Source organism: Gnatocerus cornutus, chromosome 10 (genome assembly GCF_029298725.1).
Source record: "Gnatocerus cornutus isolate USDA-ARS CGAHR chromosome 10, icGnaCorn1.1, whole genome shotgun sequence".
Lineage (NCBI taxonomy): Eukaryota > Metazoa > Arthropoda > Insecta > Coleoptera > Tenebrionidae > Gnatocerus > Gnatocerus cornutus.
In genome coordinates this window covers 3,380,044-3,402,972 of record NC_142242.1, presented here as the reverse complement: position 1 = coordinate 3,402,972, position 22,929 = coordinate 3,380,044, and the positions used below count along the sequence as shown (strand labels likewise).

The 22,929-nt window shown below is 38.1% G+C and overlaps 4 protein-coding genes across 4 annotated transcripts; 2 read left to right on the top strand and 2 right to left on the bottom strand.

The window, feature by feature from the left end:
- Nucleotides 1-972: 972 nt before the first annotated feature.
- cd (peroxidasin homolog cardinal) lies at nucleotides 973-4,109 on the top strand. Its single transcript, XM_088047420.1, has 7 exons — nucleotides 973-1,167; nucleotides 1,215-1,747; nucleotides 1,795-2,337; nucleotides 2,417-2,614; nucleotides 2,667-2,971; nucleotides 3,019-3,233; nucleotides 3,687-4,109. The coding sequence occupies exons 1-7, from the start codon at nucleotides 1,034-1,036 to the stop codon at nucleotides 4,066-4,068; spliced, it is 2,310 nt and encodes a 769-aa protein (XP_087903546.1). The 5' UTR covers nucleotides 973-1,033; the 3' UTR covers nucleotides 4,069-4,109.
- A 679-nt stretch (nucleotides 4,110-4,788) lies between these two features.
- On the bottom strand, nucleotides 4,789-6,426 carry LOC148167193 (dnaJ protein homolog 1-like). The gene is made up of 2 exons (XM_088047235.1): nucleotides 5,440-6,426; nucleotides 4,789-5,389 (listed from the first exon to the last, which is right to left on the bottom strand). The coding sequence occupies exons 1-2, from the start codon at nucleotides 6,250-6,252 to the stop codon at nucleotides 5,156-5,158; spliced, it is 1,047 nt and encodes a 348-aa protein (XP_087903361.1). The 5' UTR covers nucleotides 6,253-6,426; the 3' UTR covers nucleotides 4,789-5,155.
- A 364-nt stretch (nucleotides 6,427-6,790) lies between these two features.
- LOC148167192 (synaptoporin-like) lies at nucleotides 6,791-8,333 on the top strand. Its single transcript, XM_088048351.1, has 4 exons — nucleotides 6,791-7,005; nucleotides 7,163-7,456; nucleotides 7,502-7,660; nucleotides 7,710-8,333. The coding sequence occupies exons 1-4, from the start codon at nucleotides 6,946-6,948 to the stop codon at nucleotides 7,815-7,817; spliced, it is 621 nt and encodes a 206-aa protein (XP_087904477.1). The 5' UTR covers nucleotides 6,791-6,945; the 3' UTR covers nucleotides 7,818-8,333.
- A 28-nt stretch (nucleotides 8,334-8,361) lies between these two features.
- Nucleotides 8,362-22,427, bottom strand: LOC148167191 (KICSTOR complex protein SZT2-like). Its single transcript, XM_088048352.1, has 37 exons — nucleotides 22,289-22,427; nucleotides 21,784-21,862; nucleotides 21,151-21,332; nucleotides 20,506-20,748; nucleotides 20,228-20,458; nucleotides 20,023-20,179; nucleotides 19,752-19,972; nucleotides 19,592-19,704; nucleotides 19,422-19,545; nucleotides 18,979-19,373; nucleotides 18,766-18,931; nucleotides 18,382-18,719; nucleotides 17,611-18,336; nucleotides 17,247-17,563; nucleotides 16,818-17,199; nucleotides 16,523-16,772; nucleotides 16,040-16,475; nucleotides 15,784-15,994; nucleotides 15,671-15,737; nucleotides 15,215-15,626; nucleotides 15,030-15,168; nucleotides 14,750-14,988; nucleotides 14,441-14,702; nucleotides 14,234-14,396; nucleotides 13,918-14,187; nucleotides 13,747-13,872; nucleotides 13,475-13,697; nucleotides 12,527-13,422; nucleotides 12,318-12,482; nucleotides 11,419-11,644; nucleotides 11,054-11,375; nucleotides 10,828-11,002; nucleotides 10,443-10,662; nucleotides 10,095-10,389; nucleotides 9,698-10,050; nucleotides 8,874-9,199; nucleotides 8,362-8,826 (listed from the first exon to the last, which is right to left on the bottom strand). Exons 2-37 carry the CDS (start codon nucleotides 21,839-21,841, stop codon nucleotides 8,698-8,700), a joined length of 9,558 nt encoding a protein of 3,185 aa, XP_087904478.1. The 5' UTR covers nucleotides 21,842-21,862; nucleotides 22,289-22,427; the 3' UTR covers nucleotides 8,362-8,697.
- Between the last annotated feature and the right edge of the window lie 502 nt (nucleotides 22,428-22,929).

Below are 22,929 nucleotides of genomic sequence, written 5' to 3'. Positions count from 1 at the left end.
AGGTAAATAATGGAACAACAATCGCAATTTTTATTGTTTATAAACTACCATAAACAATGGCGATATTAAACAAGTACGTTTCAGCAACAACAATTTCTCAGAAAATCTCGTTTATATTTACCATTATCGGTGTAAAACGTGCATTTACGCGTGTAATAAAAAAACTTATCAAGACTATTGTCTTCGTTGATTTACCTATTATCCTACTCCTTAAATGCATCGGTGTATTATTGGTTGCATACCTTCGGCTTTATCCTAAATTTTAATAAAACAGGATAATACTTAAAATTATGTTAAAGTAGTTCACGATATTTTTCGTCTGTCATTTTGTCACTTTATTTTTAATCTTTTAATATATCAGCGAGAATGTAGAATTAACACCGACAGCAGTGAGGTCATTTACACATGAATGAAAAATATCTTTAAACTGGGTTAAGGATAAATGAAAATTTTTTTTGTAAAACTCCTGATACTCACAATGATGACGAAGGTAACAGTTAAGATTTTTATTCGGGGCTGACCACCGAGCCATATATGTAATGTAAAGGAAAAATGTTTGTTTGACATTAATCCCAGATATAGAACGTTATGTAAATGCGATTTTTTGAAGAGGCGTTATTTTCAGTTGTACACAAAAAAACAATACCCATTATAATTATACATATCGTTTTAAGAAAAGTCAAATAAAAACAATTACGGGTCGGTAAACTTTTATCGTGAAAGGTGGAAAAGGTGTTGTTTTTTGACACCAATTAGAATCTTTCTCTTCTTAACAATTTAGGCAGTTATCAGACGAAAAACAGAGGTTTATCGAGATTTGTACTGCAAACAATCTCTTCATTACATTTATATTCTTGGATCGGTGTTATTACCAAGATAAGGCAAGTAGTAAGTTTAAACAAGATACAGTTTCTAAACAGGTGACTATAAGGTTTCAGCCACGTTTCATTGGCTTCAGTTTCAAATATCGTTGTAGTTTCTAATAAAATCAGTCAGTCTTTTCAATCACTAATCATACAAGTTCAGTTTTAAAATGTCGTACGTTACTGAAAGAACGAGGTTGTTATCAGAAAAAACGCAACCCCGGACTGTTTTTGATACGGATATTTTACAAGACCGTCAAAGACGAGTCAGACAATTTCAGTGTTGCTTGTGCGTTATATTTGTGTAAGTTATTTCTGTCACAATGTCTCTTTCTGATTACACTTCAACAGTTCGACTCTAATAATTGGGTTTCTGGCGGTGATAACTTATGCCATCAACAAGGGTGGAGAGAATCCAGATACGAACTCCACAGATGTTCTCTCGTTGCTACTGGCAAATACTTGGCCTTTGGACGATACAGTTATTGAAAAAAGATTCTGTTATAACGAAACGAAATGGAAAGAGGCGATGGACGAAGGAAATAAAGCGTTAGCTAGAAGAAAAAACATCGAAAAACGAGTTAAACCTGTGCCTAATAACAGTCCTAGTTACAAGCATCAGAAAGTTTTTCCTACTTCTCAAAAAGCTCAGAACTTGACCGATGCAGGTTATTTACGAGAATTTGCACGTAAAAACTTCACGGAGAAAACTCCACAGATTTGCAACAAAAATGAATTACTGAGCGATTTTTGCAACGGTAGAGTAACCTGTAATACATTTCAAAAGTACCGGAGTTACAATGGTAGTTGCAACAATTTGCTATTCAATTTTGGGGTTGCTTTCCACCCTTTTCGCAGATCTTTACCTCCGGATTATGCAGACGGTAAAATCTCGTGATATTTTTCGGTCAAGCCGATTGTGTTATTTTAGGGGTGAGCAAGCCACGGATGGCTCAAGATGGCAGTCAGTTACCCTCTGCAAGAACTGTGAGCTTAGAAGTTCACAGACCGTACAGTAAAGATGATGATAAATTCTCAGTGGTTTTAGCTGTCTGGGGGCAGTTTTTAGACCATGACATAACTGCAACAGCTTTAAATCATGGAAGCAACGGTACGACTATTTCCTGCTGTGGCGACGAAGTACATCCTGAATGTTTTCCTGTGGAGTTAGATCGATTTGATCCTTATTCTTCTTGCAATATAACTTGTATGGAATTTGTACGATCGGCGCCTGCACCGACTTGTTGTCTTGGTACGAGAGAACAAATGAACCAAGTCACATCTTTCATCGACGGTTCAGTTATCTACAGCGTGGACGAAGATATTGTTAAACGACTCCGAACTATGCAAGGCGGGGAATTAAAAATGTACCACACTGAAGATAACAGAACTTTATTACCAGTTTCTAAGAATTTGAACGATGGATGCAACCGGGAAGAAGAAAATCGAAAGGGGAAGTATTGCTTCTTCACAGGTGAATGCTTAATTTCTCTCAGGGTCAATTTTTATTGACCTTGTGGTTTGAAATTACATTACAATCGATTTAATTTAAGGCGACGCCCGCGCTAATGAAAATCTCCATTTAACTAGCATGCATTTGCTTTGGGCTCGCCAACACAATCTTATCGCGAAAAAATTAGCAGCAATAAACAATCATTGGGATGACGAACAGATTTTCCAAGAAGTTCGGAAAATAATAGGGGCGCAAATGCAACACATCACTTATAATGAGTTCTTGCCGATACTGCTAGGTGTTATTTTTTTTACGAAATTGCGATAAAGTTAGTTCATTGTGTTTTGTAGGTCCAGCCCTGATGGACAATTTCGATTTGTCCCCACAGCCTTCGGGCTACTTCATGAAATATAACGAGAGCGTTGACGCTTCTATTGCCAATAATTTCGCTTCTGCAGCATTTCGTTTCGCCCACTCTATAATTCCAGGTTTGATGAAATTTTTGGCAAAAGATACGTCAAGTCCTGAGTTTATTCAATTGCATAAGATGTTATTTGACCCGTTTAAATTGTATCAACCTGGAGAGCTGGATCGTGCTCTGAGAGGTGCAATGGACACGACAATCCAAGCAAACGATCCCTATTTTACTGACGAAGTATGCAAATCTCTGTTGTTACTATTTCCTCAAATGGTGTTTTACAGCTCAAACAACACCTTTTTGAGGACAATCATGCCAAAAAGGCCAAAGTGTGTGGATTGGATTTGGTGTCTTTAAACATACAACGAGGTCGCGACCATGGATTAGTTGGCTACAACAGCTGGCGCAAGCATTGTGGATTAAGGAGAGTCTCTACGTTTAAACAGCTTCAGGAGGACATTGACGATGATTCACTGCGAAACATTCGAAATGTTTATAGGTGAAGTTTTTTTCAATACGATTTTCAACGGTACAAAATAGCGAGGGAGTTTCGACTACGTCATTACGACGCGTTTCCGGTCGCCTGTTGGTAAACGAAGATTAATAAACAACATGAAAAATATAAACCGAGCCGCGGCAAACAACACAATTCCAACGAAGCGAAATTTAATTAAAAGGCTCAAGTTACGAATAGACAGCGGCGGTGATGTTTTCTGTTGCGTTTCTTGATTTTTTTGTCGGTCCAAGCGCGGTATTTTTGAACGCTGAGTTATGAAAATGCGTCAAAAACAATAAAATTGAAGACCTCCTTGACTGCACTTTTTAAGATCAATATAACTGACCTTAAAGTTGATACATATAACCGTACATAAAATTTTGCGACGCATCTCCGGGGGTCTATATTCGTGGATTTTGAAGAGAAATATTAGAATACGTTTTTACATTTTTTTAGGAACGTGGATGACATCGACCTGTACACCGGTGCTCTGAGCGAGAAGCCCTTAAAAGGAAGTATTTTGGGACCAACACTGACGTGTTTGATCCTCGATCAGTTTCTCAGAGTGAAATACGGTGACAGATTTTGGTACGAAAACCCTCACGTTTTTACCCTCGACCAACTGAAAGAATTACGGAAGACAAGCTTATCAAAGATAATCTGCGATAATGCCGACGATGTTGAAAATGTACAGCCTCTAGTAATGGAAAAAACCCGCGATGACAATCAACTGGTTCCATGTGAGGATCTACCGGGAATGTCTTTGGGTTTTTGGAAAGAAATCCTCCCGCGAGTGAATATTTCCGACGAAGCAATGTCTGTAAAACCGAAATTGTAGTTGCACAAGTTTGAAATAAATCCACGAAATGATTTTATGAATGAGTGTCCTTTTTGGGCGAAATAAATGCACCATATTTTGTTGGCATTTCGTTGCGTGTGAGGTCAGGGTGATGTTGTCATAAGCCTTGTTTGACGTCTATTTATGGAAGATGAATGTTGGTGTTTGGCGACGTCACGGCTCGCCATCGCACCTCAGATGTAATAAGTAACATGCACATTGGTTGAACATGGCGTAGAAGAGAAAGTAATATTTGTGGATTTGTGAAGCTGAGTGTCAACTTCGAACGTCCTCGTCTACTAGTTGTTCACCAGGCCTCGGAATCTCTCCTAAAATAGAGCGCCAAGAATGATTTCTGACGTCATACGCAGGTGTACGCCAACGCATTTTGGATATTTGGCACTGGCGAATGCCACAAAATGCAATTTCTTTCGATCAACGGGCGATAACACTTTCACCTTGCGAAAATTGAAAATTTTTGTTTCTGCGAATTTTCACATCGACTATAAACCTTGAGTTATAGTGTCTTTGACCCATTTTTAACAACGCTTCGTGTGCAATCTAAAATTATTCGATAACGCTGGAAATATATCCCGATGAATATTATTTCTATTTTTGGAAAACCTAAATTTTTATCCCTTTTTTTACAACGCTGACGTTGTACAACCTCGCATCATTTTCAACTGTTTACGTAGTCCTTGGTCAAAAAAGGAAATGGAATTTTTAAATAAATCTCTTTATTATTCTTCAAGTTACAAAATAATTAGTTCTCATTAAGATCAGCGCGTCGTTACTTAGGAACAACAATAACAAGAAATTAAAATTTAAAAAAAATAAATAATTTTGCAAGGCGATTGTTTAAAAATATACAGCAACAACTTATATACAATAATACCTCTTATGTACAATTAGATCTTGAGCTCAGCGAGTCGGACTTTGGTACATTTTTCCGACCCGCTTTTCCACACTTGTTGCGACAAGTTATAATACATTTTAATAAGCATTATTTACATTTATTACAAAAATATTCCATTCACGCTTTTGTACTAAAACGTACAATACACACGAGCTTTTTTCAAAAAATATGTTAATTAGGAAGAGTATCATATAGTATATCTTTCACCGGCTGTGAAAGCGTATCGGGGAATTTAATGTCGAAATTGACTATTAAATCACCCCGACGCGATGGTTCTTTAGGCAGTGGAAGACCATACCCTTGAATACGCCTAACAGTATTTGGTTTAATGACTTCAGATGTGTAATGAAGAGGTATTTTGGTGGAAGACATTGTAGGAACCTCGATAGTGCATCCACACAATGCCTGTAAACAATCAGAAATAGTCTAATCCAATGCAAAAGCTTGAAACTTACTTGTTTTAGTGAGATTTTCGCCGTGTATCTAACATCGCTGCCTTCACGTTTGAACAAAGGATGTGGTTTATCCCTAATTATAAAAACAATATCTGCTGGTATCTTATTTCTGCCTTGATCGCCTTCTCTCTGGAATGTAATTTTCGTTCCCGCTTTCCATCCAGGCTTTACGTTGATCGTTAAGACTTTATCCTCCTTTTTGGCAGTTCCATCAGGTTGTAACACCTTCCTGCTGATCTTCATCTTTTTAGTACATCCTTTTGTTATATCCTCCAATGAAACATAAAGATCGTGTTCAATAGGAGGATCCTGCACTTTATCCTTGCTTCTATTGGGGGTTCCATGGAAGTTGAACGAGTGACTACGGAAAGCACCTCCTGGACCGGATCGAGTAGGACCCACACCAAGGGATGCAAAAGGATCATCCACGTCCATATCGTCGTCCGGGAAACCAAACATGCTGTTGGTGCTGCTGAAGAAGGCTTGGAACGGACTTGCATTACCAAAGAATTGTGCGAAAGTTGCACGAGGGTCTCCATGGTAGGTGTAGCTAAAGCCGGAATTTCCGAAGCCAGTGCTTCCTGAAGTTCCTCCCTTTAGTCCTTCTTCTCCGTAGTTGTCATAGACGTCCCGTTTCTTTTTGTCAGAGAGGACTTCGTAGGCTTCTGCCACTTCTTTGAATTTTTCTTCGGCTCCTGCAGCCTTGTTCTTATCGGGGTGGTACTTTAGGGCGAGTTTTCTATAGGCCTTCTTGATGTCATCATCACTGGCACCCTTACTTAGTCCAAGAATTTTGTAATAATCTTTACCCATTTTGACCACTTAACAACACTAGAACGAATGACAGTCTTACGCACGACACCCGACAGCCAAATGAACTGCGAGTTGCACTTGGAGCTACTTATATTTAAAGGTTATACATTTCTAATTCGCGAATACTCTAGAATATTCCGGAAAGATTCGAGTCATGGGCGGAACGTGCGTGCGCCCAACTTGCGGCGACGGAGAACCCCTAAACGGAGCAATTTTGGCGGTGGCACGAGCCAAAGAGCCGAAGTAAATCCTCAAAGAATTCCCACAAAAACAAACGCAATAAATGCCATGGGCGTTTTTCCGTGACAAAAAATAATAACAAAACCACCAGGCCTACGCCACTGACTTCTGACACTTCGCGCGAAGATTCAAAATTCGAACCAAATTTTCGTTTTATTGTCTAAAATTGATCCAAAAACAAGCCGTTTGTTTAATCGCACAAAAATAAAAGGTTTTGTGTTGTATTATTGCGAGGATTTACCTTTTTTTGGGGTATCTTGTATAAATGCGACAACGTCTAGGGTTTTTTTTTAAAGATTGGCAACGCAAGATCAACAGCGTGTGGTGTGACATTCGATTGCATAAATATTGACAGGGAGCGGCATCGTCCCGTTTATTTATTAAAAATCTGTTTATTATTGTTACGGTCTTCGTCTGAAACTCTCTTCATTCGATTGAAAGTATAAGTGCAAAATGGATTTTAATTTGTCTGCGTTCCGGGAGCCCCGGGGGGTCATGAGAGTGCTGCATTTTGTAAGTATTTCTTATCTAAATTGTAATTTTTGATAAGTACTTGTTCTGACTTGCTTTTTCTTTGTATGAGTCAAGAAATATGTGCAATTTACAACTGTTCTAATTAGAATGTGGTACAAAAAATCAATAGGAAGGTTAATTTAGTATCCATTTTCAGATCTTTTCCATTTGTGCTTTTGCCACAATTGCGGGGTACAGCGGCTATGTGTCTATCAACTGCGGAGGAAAACAATCTGAAAAGAAAGAATTTGACTATCCATTCCAACTGTTTTATCCAGATCTGAATGTGTCAGGATGCGCAAATCCCATTTCAATTATAGGGGACTATTCTTCAGATGCCAAGTACTTTGTAGCTACAGGAGTCCTAGCAATGTTGTACTCCCTTGCAATCTCAGCCGTATATCTGAAGTTTGATGAAATGTATAAAAGCAATAACCAAATCCCTATGATTGTAAGTAATTTTTTTTTTCATCCCTGAGTTGACTGTTAATTTTAGGACTTTGTTGTAACTGTTATTTTTGGAGTCTTGTGGCTTTCAAGCAGTGCTGCTTGGGCTAATGGTCTTTCAGGTTTAAAAAGTGTGACAGAACCCTCTGTTAAAGATTGTAAATGCGTATTTACCTCAAGTAACTTCTCAACCTTAAACATATCTGTGGTAAGTTGAACAGTTTTGTTATTGAAGCACCTAATTCTCATCCTTCCAGATTTTTGGATTTTTAAATTTCTTTCTTTGGGCGGCTGATCTATGGTTTTTGTACAAAGAAACAGTTTGGTTTCAAGGAAACCAACCACAAACCACAAGTGGTGTCTAAATAGTATTGCTGGTTTATTGTTTGAACTAGTCAGTTTTTATGCACAATTGTTTAACTTGAGTTGTATTTGACAAATTGAAGGTTTAAGTAGTGTGAATTAATGGGATGTTAGTGAAATTGTGAGATACAACCTTCCTTAGTTATCCATCCATTATTTGATATTATTTACATTACTTAATACTTGGGTATAATTATTCTTATATTGATTTAATCCCAGACTGATAGAAATTAATTTTGGGCATCTCAAAAGTAGCGCGTACCTTTAGCCATGTAAAATGCAATTAGACTAACTTACCTGCAATAACCATAGATCCCTATTTAGTATACATGTTTATAAATCGCAGTAAACGCATAAATATGTTTGATGTAAAACTTGTTTTATTTTTTTGGAGACCTTCTCGCGTGCAGTTACTGTTCATATCCACTGCCATATCTGTCAATGTATTAAAAAGCATGTGTACATAATTTTATTATGTATTTTGTTTAATAAGTTCGTAAATATATTTTTTTACCTTAGGTTGGGTATTGTTATTACAGACCTACACACATTTCTGTACATTTTATTGTATCAATCGTTACAAACATGGCACATGTGTTTAATTCACAGTATACGTGAATGAATGGCAAGAAAAGATGCATGATTTTGATTTATAGAAAATTTTAGGCACTAAACGAACTTGTACAATATTATCACAGTATACTGAGCGTTATGTGGCTATTCACTATGAAACTTAAACAATGAAAACATTAACAAAAAAGTCTTAAAATAGTTTGCACTTAATAATCAATCCAACACTATAAAAATAAAAGTAATTTCATAAAATATCACATGGTAAAGTATGGAAAACGTTTTCGATACCCGTGGACAGTCGTAAAATCACTAGATCATTCCATACCACAAATAAAAACAAATACAATTGATAAAACCATCCAATAAAGTCTTTCTATAAGCTAAACACAGCTCTGGATCTTCTTGCTTGTGGGGATCTCGGTACACAGCATATAAGTCCTAAAAAAAACATTTTAACAAACACCCAAACTTCGGTAAAAACTCACCCCGCGAGCTGTGTGTAAATCGATCGAAAGGAGCATAAAAGCCCCCACGTAACGAGGATGCAGAATTACATAATGCTGTATACTGCCGTCAATAGATAAAAAAGTTCGGTTCTGTTCGCTGTATTTCACCAACAATAATTTAGCAAGTCCTTGATACCAACTCAATGGCTGATTTAAAAGAGGCCCTAAATTCGGATGGACGTCACATAAATGCTCCAATTTTGCCAACCCTTTCAGTTCGATGAATTCGTCGTAGTTTAAAGAGGTCGTGTCTTGGGGAGACACAAGCTTGTTCCATAGCAAATGGGTCCGGCAATGAATCATTCCTGCAACATACCATAATGGGGTTTTGGTCGGTGCAACTTTACCAGATTTGTATTTTTTCAGTTTCGCAGTTATTTTTTTTATTGAAATTTGCAATTTTGAAATACAGTAGAACCCACATTAACTGCAATGAGGCCAACTTGTATTTTCTTCCGGTTTGCCAACAAAATTTCCGGGAAAAGTAACACTTGCTAATTATTAAAATCTCTCTTATCCTGTTCCGAGTACTGCGTTAAACTGAGGTCGTACTATATTAATTTGGTAATTTCAAGATGGCAAAGTTGACATCTTTACAGATCCAGAATTGACATCGTACGTTTTGACATAAAATTTGTTGTGTATAAAATAATTGTTCTGTGATATAAAAGTTGTGTATTATTTAGTACGAGTTCCACATGGAGTGCAATTTTCATCAAATGCGCCGGTAAGAACCAATTTCAAACATATTTACTTTATACGATGGAAATTTTAAAATTTTGGACATGTGATCGTGTACTCACCTTTGGCAACCATTTCTTTAATATGCTTCTGCGTTGTATGCGCTTTATCCAACATCATTTGTTGCATGAGTTGCTCGTGCGAGGAGTAGTACCCTAAATAATTAACAGACTCTTGCGAAATTTCCACAGGAGCGCCTTGCGTTACGCGTTCTTCAGACTTTTCACTGCGGCTTTCAGAGCCAAACATTATATGCTCATCTGAATCAGATAAATCTTCTTCTTCATCTTCCGGTTTGGTAATACTACTCTCTAAATCGTTGTTTTTTTCCAAAGCTGATAAACTCCGAGCTGTAGACGATACGGTTCGGAATTTGCCTAATTTCGGTTCAATTTCCGATTTAGGATAGATTTCCCTGAAAATTGTTGTCAAGCAAGGCTGGGATTTTACATTATTTACCTTTTCGATGTCAAAATTAGGTAATATTTAAGATGGAGTACCTTGTCAGTGGGATCATACGGCGCACACAAGTTATAAACAATCAAAGTTATTTCAAAATCGTCAGTGTGCTCGCGGTCTTGAGAGTCTTTATAAGACACTTGCGGGTTACTGGTCACTTGTACTAAAATGTACTCTAACTGGTCATCTCCTTTGTCCATTTCCAAGATTTTGAAGTCGTACTGATCCACATTGGTCAAGAGATAGTCGTACAGTTGCTTACCTTCAGTAACCAAGTTCTTGATCGTAATTGTATCTTTAAATTAAAGAATATACTTCTTGTAATTTGAATGAAAGTTAAAACTCTACCAGCGTGGATTAAGTTGCGGGCAAAATTGGGCGCCTTGTTGTAGTACTTCATGAAATCATCGAAAAACTTAATGACGCTGTATCTATCACTGACTTTGTTCACCCCAGGACTGTTAGAAATGTAGTTGTAAATACACCGCAAATGATAGTCGTAGGTAAATGAATGCAGATGCATTAATATCTTCACTCGGTCGCACTCATCCAAAAAACACAGCGTAAACTGAAAACGCGAAGTCATTTTAATGCGTATTTTTGTTTTCTACGCCCTTGTCAAAATGTGTGCCTTGCAATAATGTGGTCAATTATTAAGGGCGTAGAAAAAATCAAGTAATAATTTCGGAAGTCAACTTTTCTTCTTAAGTTAACAAATAACAATTTTTATTACCCTATTAATGGAAGCCCTCGATGTAATCGTTTGTAATCTGTTGCATTCAATCGCGTGCAACTTTGTGGTAAAAAACGGCTCGTTAAATTCAACGGTGAAAATTAAAATACCGCCCATTATAGTTTTCTGAATATAAAAAACGAAGTTGTAAGAGGAGTTATCCCGCGCCCATATTCTAAAATCAACCTTATATAAGAGTTTGTTTCATAATACTGTAAAAACAAACCCTTGTTTCTTATCGGAATTATCAATCTGCAGTGGCATAAAACCCAACGTCTGTAAATATCGACGATATTCGCAGAAAAACCCATAGCACAACTCAGTGTGCCAGGAGTCTTTCTCCAGAGCGTTTTTCTGCGTCCTGTGCGTCGGAGAACATAACGAGTGATCTCTGGTGGCTGCTGATTTTAAGCGCCACTCGGAAAGGAATAGCAAAGGTGTGTGGCAATAATGAATAATCCGCGAGTTTTGCATCAATAAGAAAATTTGCGGGACTGTGGTTGTGCTCGTCCGTGATTGGTACATCGAGTGGAGTTTTTTCATTTCGTCTGAAATATATCATGAGTTGGGAAACGCGGCAGTTTTTCTTACCTCGTGATTTTTTCTCGCTCAATTTCATTTCCTGCATCTCTATTGAGAACACCCCAACGGGGTCATTGGTGTTGTATTTCAAAGTGTGGAATGAGTCTCTGAAAGCGTCCAAAACGCTCGGCAAGTTCGAGGAACTTGTTAAGGCTTTCCGGTTGTCGTCGCGTGGGAAATCAGTCATGGAGACTGTAGAGCCGATGACGCAAGTGTACGGATTGTTGGACGTAGACTACAAAAAACGTGACTTTTGTTAAATATTTCTACTAGGAGCGCCCCTTCAGAACGCAACACTTTTGTAAAGATTTTACCGTTTTTAAGCCACCTTTTTAAAAAAAATCCAAATTTTAAAGGATTGTTTTAAGGTAGTTTTTTAAACAGTTAAAATTTACCTTTGGCTTATGAGATGAATATAGCTGAAGCAGACTTCTGTCTGCGACAATTTTTATTATTTATCAGTATTTTTTTATCATCGGTTATTTATCATTTTTTTTCTTTGTCTCTGGGTTGTTGCATTACTGGAATGGCTTGAAATTCAGCACAGCTTCATGAGCGTCCACAAAGTGAACTGGTGCTTCCTGTGCCAAAGAAAAATTTCAACTTTTTTTAAATATACCTTAAAACAGGCCAAAACCTTTGAAAATGTTACTTTTTAAATATAACTTTGAAAACAGAGCATTTTGCTTTTTAAATATACGTTTAAAACGGTAGAATTCTTAAAATTTTAACGGTTTTTCCGAAGGTGATATTTTTAGCTGAAATCAAGTTTTATATATCCTAAAAATAGGGGCGAATCCTTAAAATTTGGTGGCTTACAACAGAGTAAAATCGTTAAAAATGTTACTTTTTTAAATACTTAAAAAAGAGTTGTGTTTTGAAGGGGCCCTGCTAGTAGTAATACTCACAAAACTCTTCTGAATTAGCGCTTGGTTATGGAACAACCCCAACTTTTGAGCCGTTACCGAGTTTAGAAAACATGACCGCATGCTCAACCACTGTCCCAGCTTTGTGCAATTAGTTATTAACTTCTCTATGTTGTCTCGCACCCAATTGTACGTATAGATGAGGATCTAAAAAAAAATGTAGTTTTTGTAACACATCCCACGCCTCTTACAGAATCACTCTGAACGAGTATCCATAAAATCTTCTGTCTGGGAATAAACTTGTTGTTAATAGTGGTCGGTACGAACTTCTGTGTATGTTTTAAGGAATGTGGACTCATAAAATCTGGATAGTCTAAGGTACCCCTAAATGCAGTGGATGCTTTCCAGTTGTCAAAATTCCGGGAAATGATCACGCATTTGTCGACAAACTTTTTTTGGGCGTGGGGTACAAAAACCTCCTCGTCGCCCCCAAACAAAGCATGCAAAGGTATCGCTCGGAACGCTTTTGGGGTGTCTTGAACTATATTTAGTAGTTCTTTGATTGTAGTCCCGGGTAAGTGACAACTTGTCAAGTTAATCTTCTGTTTTCTGACAGAGGGTGCCATAAGGGTTGATCCAAACTCCAACCACTCTGGGAGATATTGAGAGTAATTTTTACACAAAACTCCATCGTCTCCACTTTCAAAAGAATTCAACTTCGTTAAAGGCTTGGCGTTTGACATTTTCGCAAAATAAAGCTCTTTGTCGCGCTCACAGTCATCAAAAGTTATGGATCTTGTGGCTTTACCTGTCGGAGGATTCACTCGACGCACTCGTTTTCTGTGGGAAAATAAAGTTTCCAGCTTACGCCTGCTGTTGACTTTAATGTTGGTTTTATTTCCAACGTCAGGAACGCAGTTAAACTCGATTTCCTTCGTCTGGTTTAAAGTGTTAACATTGATTGGGATCAATGGAAGGTCTTTGTGTTTTGTTTCTTCACATAATGGCGCTGTTAGGATGAGGTACTCCATAACAACGTCCCACGTCGCTTGGCTTATAGCACTTCGCAGTTTCACCGATAAATTGTCGATGTTCACGCGACCTTGTTTCCACAGGCGGAACTCGAGGTAAACCGGAGGCAATTCGCCTAAAAGAAACCAAAATAGTTTGGGTTTTTTATGGTTGTTGGGCAATCTTACCATCAGTGTCAATAATTTTCGATGACACCGCGTTCTGAAAAGATTTCGTGTCAAAAAGATCGAACTGAGATGGAATATCCAAGAGTTTTTCGTCAGTTGTGTGTACAACTCCTAGCGCAATACAGGCAATGCCTCTATTGCCTGACGAAGGATTCTGACTTTGATTGTAGACAAAAATGTTGCTGTCACTATTCCTAACCACTTGCTCTGGCTCTGAGTAGTCCTAAAATTAAACAAGCAATTGGATGAGTAAACATTTTTTTCCACCTTACTTTGAAATGATAATGCGATCTGTTATTATCAGTATATTTGGGAACATTCAAAAACTGCAACAAATTCTGCTTCAAATAGTGGATGAACGAGTCCATCCACAGCAGTACGAAGTCTTGCATTGTCAACTAAAAACATTTGTTAAAATGGTTGCTTTCAACAACCAAACTTACTTTTATCACAACTTCCGGTAACCTGAATGGCTTTTGTATAAACTGGACGTCTTCCGGTGTTAGCGGACACATTGCGTTTCTGGCCAACATAATCGAAAGAAACTCAAGAACGGCGTCATCTAGTCTGTTTTGTAAAACTTGGACGAGCTCGCACTGTACATCATGGCCTGCTTCAGTGATTCCGTGAACTTTTAGGATTAAAGTGTCTTCATTAGGGCCGTCTTTACTTTCTTTTTCGCCAAAGGAACGAACTCTGGGTCTAATATCGTCCTGAAATTTCTCGTAAATAAGACTTTGAGGGATTATTATCTAGTACCGATATAACTGACGATAGACTCTGCTCGTACTGAAGATGACTTTTACTGTGTCCTAGCGGTAATGACGCTATCGAAGGGCTTCTGGAAACTATCGCGTTTTCGTATTCAAGGGGGCGCAACGCGGCGCCTTTACTCCCAGCATTTTGCACATTCTCATGTAATCTACAATGGTCCATTATTAAAACTCACAACTCTGTTATTTTTACCGTAAATAGAACACATTAGAGCAGTTATCTCTGTAAACGAACATATTATTCCGGTTCGACACCGAAAACTTCTCCAGAATGTTCTTCAGGGCTAGAATCCCTCTGGATAAACCAGATTTCCCAGGTCCCGTTTTCAGTCGCGGATGGAGAACGAAATGAGTTTGCCAAACAACGGGACACTTGAAATATCCCGGTTTGAAATTCAAAGACGCTTCTGAGAGTGTGACTGATGTTGTCATTAACTCGGTCTCATCGCTAGTTTCTGTAAAACAACGTGAGGGGGAATGTCGAGACCGCGAAAGAACTAACCATCCATGCTCTTCAATCGTAGATACGACGAGTTTCTGGATATTGAGGACGCAACGCTCCCATGCCAATCTTTACAGTCGTCGTCAGGCTCTAGAAGTGGGTCACAGGTGCGAGTTTCATATAAAGATTGGAGAAGTAGAGATTGGTTCACTCTTTTGCATAGTTCTCGAATTTCGTCGCTTAGGATTCTTTGAACTTCGAGGTAGCCGCTAACGTGACTGCTCATTAACTCTAGAAACCTAACAAAGAGTGAATGATGGACGTGTGATAGTTAACAAACCTGCAATGAAAGTAAATTGTGACCGTCTCCTGCTCGACTTTCGTGATGAGCCAAAAATTCGACAAATTCTCTCTTTTCATATTGAGAGTGTGGAGCCACTCATAGTCGTCATCGTCATTACTAACATCTTCGTCGTAACCTAACAACTCCAATTAGTTTTTGTGATTTTTACCCACCACGTTTACCTGTTCCGTCAGTGCCTAAAACACTGCCACTAATACTCGACATGTCGCTGGGTTGTGACGCAAGATCGTCACCATCTCTGGTATAAATAGTGTCAATATCCATAACGTGGTCGTGGTATTTCATGTAGTCAAACCCATCGTCTCTAATATCTGGGTCTTTGGCAAGATAGTACAACTCGTCTTCTTGTACCAACTTGTAGTTAGGGATTTTCATCTTGATGAACTCTTCTATGAACTTCCCGTGACTTTGAGTCGAGCCGAAAACAAAGTTCAAGTTGATTACATCCATGATGCAGGAAGAACGCGCTTTGCTTTCTGCAACGTGTTTCATCACGTAGTCCAATGTGTTAAAAGTCACAGCGTCGATGTCTAACAACGCTGCAGCTATCTCATCTTTCAACAACCATTTTATCTGGAAACGTCACTCAGTTTTGTTTTACCGTGAAAACGACATACCTCATCTCGCAAAAGCACGATGGCGTTTCTTTGATTTTCAGGAAGCCCCAATAGCGGTTCCGGTACTCTACATACAGTGTTACTACAATTGAAAAAAAATATAAACTACTTACTCTCCCATGGCGCTGTTTTCTGACGTGGTGCTAGCTATACTCGGCTGGAAACCATCGGAGCTAAAAGATGTTGTTCGTAGTCCTTGCGCGGAATACTCAGTTATGACGTTCTGAACTTCCGCAGGTAAAGTCAAACAGAAAATGTCCAAAGTCACTTGGATTTTCTTCTTATCGATTAACTGCGTTGTATCAATATTCTCCGTGAGTTCACCTTCAAATCTCAATCAGTTTAAGAAGTAGGAACGCGATGACTTACCGAGACACGTCGGGAGGAGTCTTAAGGGAGTATTAAAAACTTGCCCGTTGTGTCGGAGGGTACAAACTAAGTGTAAAAAGAGGGGGCAAGTGTCTCCAGTAACCGAATCGCTGACTCCACTTTCCAGGCGTTGTAAAATGTTGAACCCATCGTGGACATTAAACTCGCGTTCCGACGGTGGATTTGATATGTCTTCGTCACTGATGTTATTATTATTATGAAGTTTACTACTCTCCGTTTTATTAGCGTTGAAATAACGACAGAAGTAATACTCTGGATTGGTTGGGATGGGAATAAACGCCACGTTTACCATTTTGAAAAATTTATCTTTAATCAAGCAGTGCAAAGACTTGAGCTCGTTACATGGAGCCGCTTGACGGAGATGTTGAACCACAATATTGTCGTCTTTTAAGTGTTTGGTATGACCACAGATAGTCTGCATGAAACTCGTTATCACGCTGTCCTAACAACAAAAAAACTCACCAAAATATAATCCGTGATATCAATTTCGGTGATGCTTTCCTCGCATTGATCCACGGCAGATTGAACATCCATGCAATGGATGTAAATATCGCCGTGAAGAGCTACGAAGAGAGAAATCGTGAAACACTTGGAATGTACCAACACCAACGTCTTGCAATGGTGGCGGAGACTGCTTATGTCTTTGTCATCGGGGATGTCATAGTCCTCGTTTTTATCGGAATTGTTGCTAGAGGGCTCCTCGGCCTTCAACCTGAAGACACGGTTAGAAAAACTCGTCACTACATCAAACCCTTACTTTATATACTCGTCTTGTATGAAATCGGTGCTTTTAAATCGATGATCTTCATAGATGTCTTTCGTCATTTTTGATTCTTCGGGATTGCAAACGTAAGCGCTCACCAACAGAGCCAAAGGACAGTCATAAACATAAATGGGTAAAGTCAACGAATTCGTAACGTTTATCGGGACATCACTGTAATTACTGCCGCGAGATGACGTCCTTTCGATGCTTTCTTTACTTTCGCTCAAACTTGGAATGTTGGTCATATCACTATGAACGAGACCTTTGAGGTCACTCAAAGATGAAGGAATAAAAGTCAGAATGACATGTGTCACTGATATGCCTTTGATAAAACATCTCCACTGGGAATTCGGGAAATCGTCCAAGAGGTTGTTACCTGAAAATAACAGTGAAACTTTTGTTAAAATTTTATTTTGGGCGAACCTCGGTGTTCCGAAATGGGACAATGGAACGGATATACATTCTTGTGTCTTGCTATCACTTGTCGGGTAAACCGGTCCGACTCTTCTTTGGTGAGGGAGATCTCTTGGTCGTGGAGCAATGTTAAATACTCTTGGATATTATCCAAAAGAAGTTTGTTAGACTTGTCGGATTCGTAGCCTTTCAAACTTTTATCCTTTCGTTCGATGAACATTGAAAATAACATTTCGGTTTGGTGGCACAACGGAAGAATATTAATCGGGTTAAACTTAAATGGAATGTGTTCAATGCGAGGACTCGTGATTGGGTACCATTCAGTGCTAAAAGAAGTTAAATGAACGTGGAGTTGAGTCACATTTAAACTTACTCAGTCTCCGTAGGGAAATCGATCAAATTATTTTTACTGTTTTTCCGGATGATACTTTTAATGTTGGTAGAATTTTGCCGACTAAATGTGATGCTCGTGTCTATACTAAACGATCGGTTTCTTTCTTGGCACATTAGACTCAAGTGTTCCATGGTTAGTAAAGAGTTAATGCAGTTTAAATCAATCTGACTGATCACATCCGCGAGTTCGTAGTAATGTTTATCATTCATGTAACTTATTCTTGTGTTATTGCCGGTTTGAACAGTTCCGTGCTGCGGTTCGATCCAAACTTCAGTCACGAGTTGTAGTTCCGATTCGTACTCAGTTTCCAACTCATTATCCTCCTCGGAACCGCTGTATAGTTCTTCTCCAAACCATGCTCTATGCGGTGGGAAAAGAACATACTGCACAATACAACTCACAGATGGTTCCATGCGTAACTCCAAAACCATGGTGATGATCCCTGAGGAAGAGTGCGCAAAACTAAAACCTTCCCTCAGTCTCATTCTTGTTAAAGTCGTTAAAATCCGTGACAAGGCATTATCTAGCAGTCTCGGATTCGAATTATGAGCAGCACTCCAAATCCAGCGTTTGTGGTATAAATAGCGGGATAAAGTAGTAAACAAAGACCCAGTCAAGGGCGAAGGAACGTTCATTCTTTTCAAAGGAGGCTGAGTACCATCAGGAAATATCACTGTGTTAAAATCACTGGGCAGGCGCTCATACCTGTTATAACCAGTTAAAAAAAAATTCAAATCATCGTTATCTTACCGGATGAGGATTTTTTCCAATGGTTTTTGCAGTAACACGCAACAAACATTTTCTTTGGACTTCGCAGGACTTGGCATGTAGGATAACGCCGCCAATTCCTTCTTCAAAAATTCGCAGGTTTCGTGCCTGACGGAACCTGGCGTGTTAGTGACGAAACCGAGATTTAGAACGACACAGGGAGGTTTTGAACTTATACGGATGATACAGAACCAAGTTGGTGGTTTATTCTGCTCTTTGTGCAAGTGTTTTAAGTACGTGTGGTTGTCGATTAAAACGAAAGAAGCCCATTCCGATAACTTTCCATATAAGGCAGTGGCTGCCTGTCTGCACTGAACCATCTAAAAAAATCATGTTAACTGAAGTCGTACCGAAGTAGTACCGTACTTGATAACGTTGCGAAGAATTCGGCAAATGGAGATGTTTCGGCAACGGATTGTCATGCTTCAAAATAAGGGAAATTTTGTGGGTATGAAACCACTTCCTCCAATTACTGGCTTCCATTTTACAAATTCCCTGCCAAGCATTCACGAATTTCGGACACGTGGTGCTACTACAATTCAACTCGTACTGAAATATCATTTGGAAATTCAAACGTACCTCGGTGATAAAAGCAGGTTGTTAGTGTCGGGACACGGTGCGTTTAAATTAAACACCGGAATTCCACTGCGGACACTTTCTGGTAGTGTATACCACAAATTAGAGTTCTGAAAAGCGCTGAGTTGTTGTGCGAACGATAAATCCGCAGATGAGAGCTGCGACAAACGCATCCAAAATCGCTCGATTATAGCTTGTCGATATAGCGACTTCGAGTCTTTTTTTATCAGGCAAGTAATGTCGTGGAGAAATTCATATGGAGCCGAAATAAAAACTTCAAGATGGGTGTTATTTTTGACAACAGGCCATTGTGATGATACTTTGTATATTATGTAAATCAGAGATTTCCACTGTAAGCTCAACTGTACTTCGATAACACCGTTGATGTAGTTGATGCTCTAAAAATTTGGTGTAATTATAACAACAATGAAAACAGTTAGAATTACATCAACTGCGAAACCGTCTCTCATTCGCCGGGAGAGTAGTAACAAAATGGAAGCACTAGTATTTTCGTCAGTCTGTCGTTTTGTTAGCAAATTTGGCGTTTTATGACTATAGAAACTATCGTATCTAAAAAACAGTTTTAGGAAGTTACGACGATATAATCAAAACAAACCTCCATTTGGTGGTATCGTGAATTTTTCGATAGTCGCATCTTTCGGCGCTGTGGAAAGACCACAGTAGAAACAGTTCATGGTATATGTTCATCGGCATGGACGGTTCGTGTTTCTGGTAATAAAAATTTAGCTCTGAATATTATTATTATGGTGACTTACAATATCAGGCAGACTTTCCAAGCAGGTACCCATAGTAGAATAGGAAAGAAAATTAAGCAAATCGGTGTAGGAAACATATCCTGCACTTGAATGCGGATGAAATGAAGAACCGACTTTGATAAAACTAACAGCAATGCTGTCGTAGTGCAGCTGAAGAAGGAGAGTTTCCATTACGTTGGAATCAGGCATAGCTACAACGCCATCGGTTACGACTAGAATATCTGAAAATCACGTTTATGTATTGTTGTAGAAACGTGTTTTTTAAACGTACGACTTATGCTATTCTCTGGAAGAAGTGATATGGCCAACATGGAATATCGCAGCATGTTTACAAAGTTCGCATCAGGCGAGACCATTGGTACCTTAGAACTAAGTTTTTCGTTTTCAGGAAGATCGAATAAACTACCCACGATTGCTTCGTATTGCATCTAAAAAATTATAATTATGCTGGTTTCATTGTACCACTTTTACTATACTTTTTGACACTCGTTTTGGTCATGGACCATGGCAGTTACGTCGGACAGTTTCCGTTCAAGCAAATGGAATTGACTTTGTACAAAAGAAATTATTTCCTGTAAGTTGTTCAAAGTTATTTGGACACCTTTGACTAGAACTTGTTGCGCTGGACTCATAAAAAATGGGGTGTTTACCATCACGGTTAGATATAAGTCGGGTTGAAAAACTAAAGAATTTCCTGGGATCGTAAACTGTAACATCACCATGAGAAAAGTGGAGATTTTATAGTTATAGTAACCTGTCGGGTTAGTCCTTCCACACTCGCTTTGAAAGAGTTCATTACCTCATCGAATAAAATTTCGCCCTTTTGAATATCAATAATGGCTAATGAGGGACTCATATCTAGGCAATAAACAAATCGATAGGTGTGGGCAAGAAAGATAACCTCAGTGCGGCAGTTTATCAAAAAACGGTTGCACTTTGACATGTGTTGTTCTCTTGCTATCGCCGACACGACTTCTATAACCGTTGAAGAGACATTCTGAAAACAAGTTTGCTTGCACACTGAAAATTCTCCACGAGTCCAAGAGCCAGACAATTTGAAAACTAGGAAAACCCATAGCATCTGCAAAGTAACATGTGATCCACGTATGTCGAGTTATTGTCCGAAAACTTGTCAAATCTCGCAAATATTTAGTTTTCATGCCTCAAAACTGCTGCGATGGTTTTAGTTACGACATGCATTTTTTTAAACCAACTGGAAAATTTAGTGAATCGCACGATATTTTGATAATGATATTCGTCTGGCTCCTAGGTCACCGGTCGAGCCACGGAAACTGGGTCTTGGAATGGAGCGCGGTTTCTAATCAACTCTCTAGACCAAGTCGCCGAGGTTCGACTGTAAAAATGCGTATTTTTCCAACATTTCAATTTTCTTGTTTACCCATTTTTGAAGGACAGGAACTGTGATTATTGTATTTAAATGATCTAGCAACCATTGTAGCCTTGAAGCGCGTGAAACCGGGACATTCTTTGGTAAAAGTAAGTAAACTACTTTTGCTTCGAGAACTGTGGATTCAGTTTCTTCCGGGTAGGGAAAATCTCCGGAATAGAGTTCTTCATGTTCTGTTAAAAAATGGTGTAAATATTTATAAAGATTATTAGCAGACTGCAATTAATTGATAATTTACATAATCAGACAATAACCATTCGTTTGTGGAGTGACATAATATGGCCATGGTCATAAGAATACGCGTAGTGTATTTTTATTTTTATTGCGATTCTAATCAGCACAGTAATAAAAATACAACAGTCTGAAAATCTCATTTTTCAGCGCGGGAAATGGGTCAATACGAACATTTAATGATCATTTTATTGAAATGAAACACATGGCGACCCTGTTAAAACAAGTCAGATTACTTTTTTAATTTTACAATATACACACGTGGCTTCAAGGGTACTAAATTTTTACTCCTAAATAATAGTGGTACTCTTAACTTGATTGAGTAACAAGTGCAATAAGAAAGTTAACAACAACAATAGGGGCGCCAGGCAATGACCTGCAAAAACAACTTACCCTTTCCTGATAATTCAACTCCTTCATCGGAATCTAGGCTTTGGGAATCTAGTTCCATATTTTCTTAAAACTCACATCACTACAAGAAAGAGGTTTTAAAACGACCAATATACAAATACACGTGTTGCACACAAACCACTTAACATAAACAATAAATTATTGATATGTACAAGTAATAACCTGTCTGAACAATAAATTAAAGGCGTTATTTCCCAGACATTATATAAACTACATTTATTAACCACAACAAACACTTCGCAATTCAAATATCAATAAACAAATATTTGCATTAAGCCACTCTAGAGATTACATCATGAGAAACAGCAATCCTATTTTTTTTTATTTTTAATCAAGATGCATACAGATGACTTTTGACCACTTAGAATTTTTATTACATAAATAAATACGTGGTAAAAATAGCAAAATATACAACACTCTGTTTACAAATAAAAAATATATGCATCTATTTTAAATAACCATATTTCTAACTTTAAGAGGCACTTACTCAAATGTCACGATTTTTTAAATACAACAATTTTTAAACAATCAACATCCCAACAACAATTCTGGAACAGGGCACTACTTATAAAGACAGTAAACGAGATAAATAATAAACGAAAATGTGACAAAACTGACATTCAACTGACATTGGGATAAATCTAAATTCCCTAGAATTTATGATTAACGTGGAATATAGGCAACCAGAACTTCGTCCTAATCTTTAAAATATTACTTTACATTATAAACCGACGAATTTTCTAGGAATTTTAATAAAATATTAGAATTGCAAAAATGGTGGATGCGCCGGACTAGTTTAAAAAATTGTATTACCTGTTAAAGCCTTAATTTTTAGATTAATAATATGAAATTAAGAATCAAAACAGCTAAGGTTTAGCCAAGATAATTCCAATTCAGCGCAACAAGCACAGGCAGCGAGTTGATTGAAATTTTTATTTTAAACTTTGCACGATTTACTTTTGTAATTATTTAAGTCGAAAGTTCAACAAGTCTGTATATTAATTTTCTTAGATTAACCTTTTGTTTAAAAAAATATAATTCCAAACTTTACAAAATCCCTTTAAAGTAGACAACCCCAACAGCACCGGACCTGACTGAACCAATTAACCATCTTTAAAAGAACCTCTG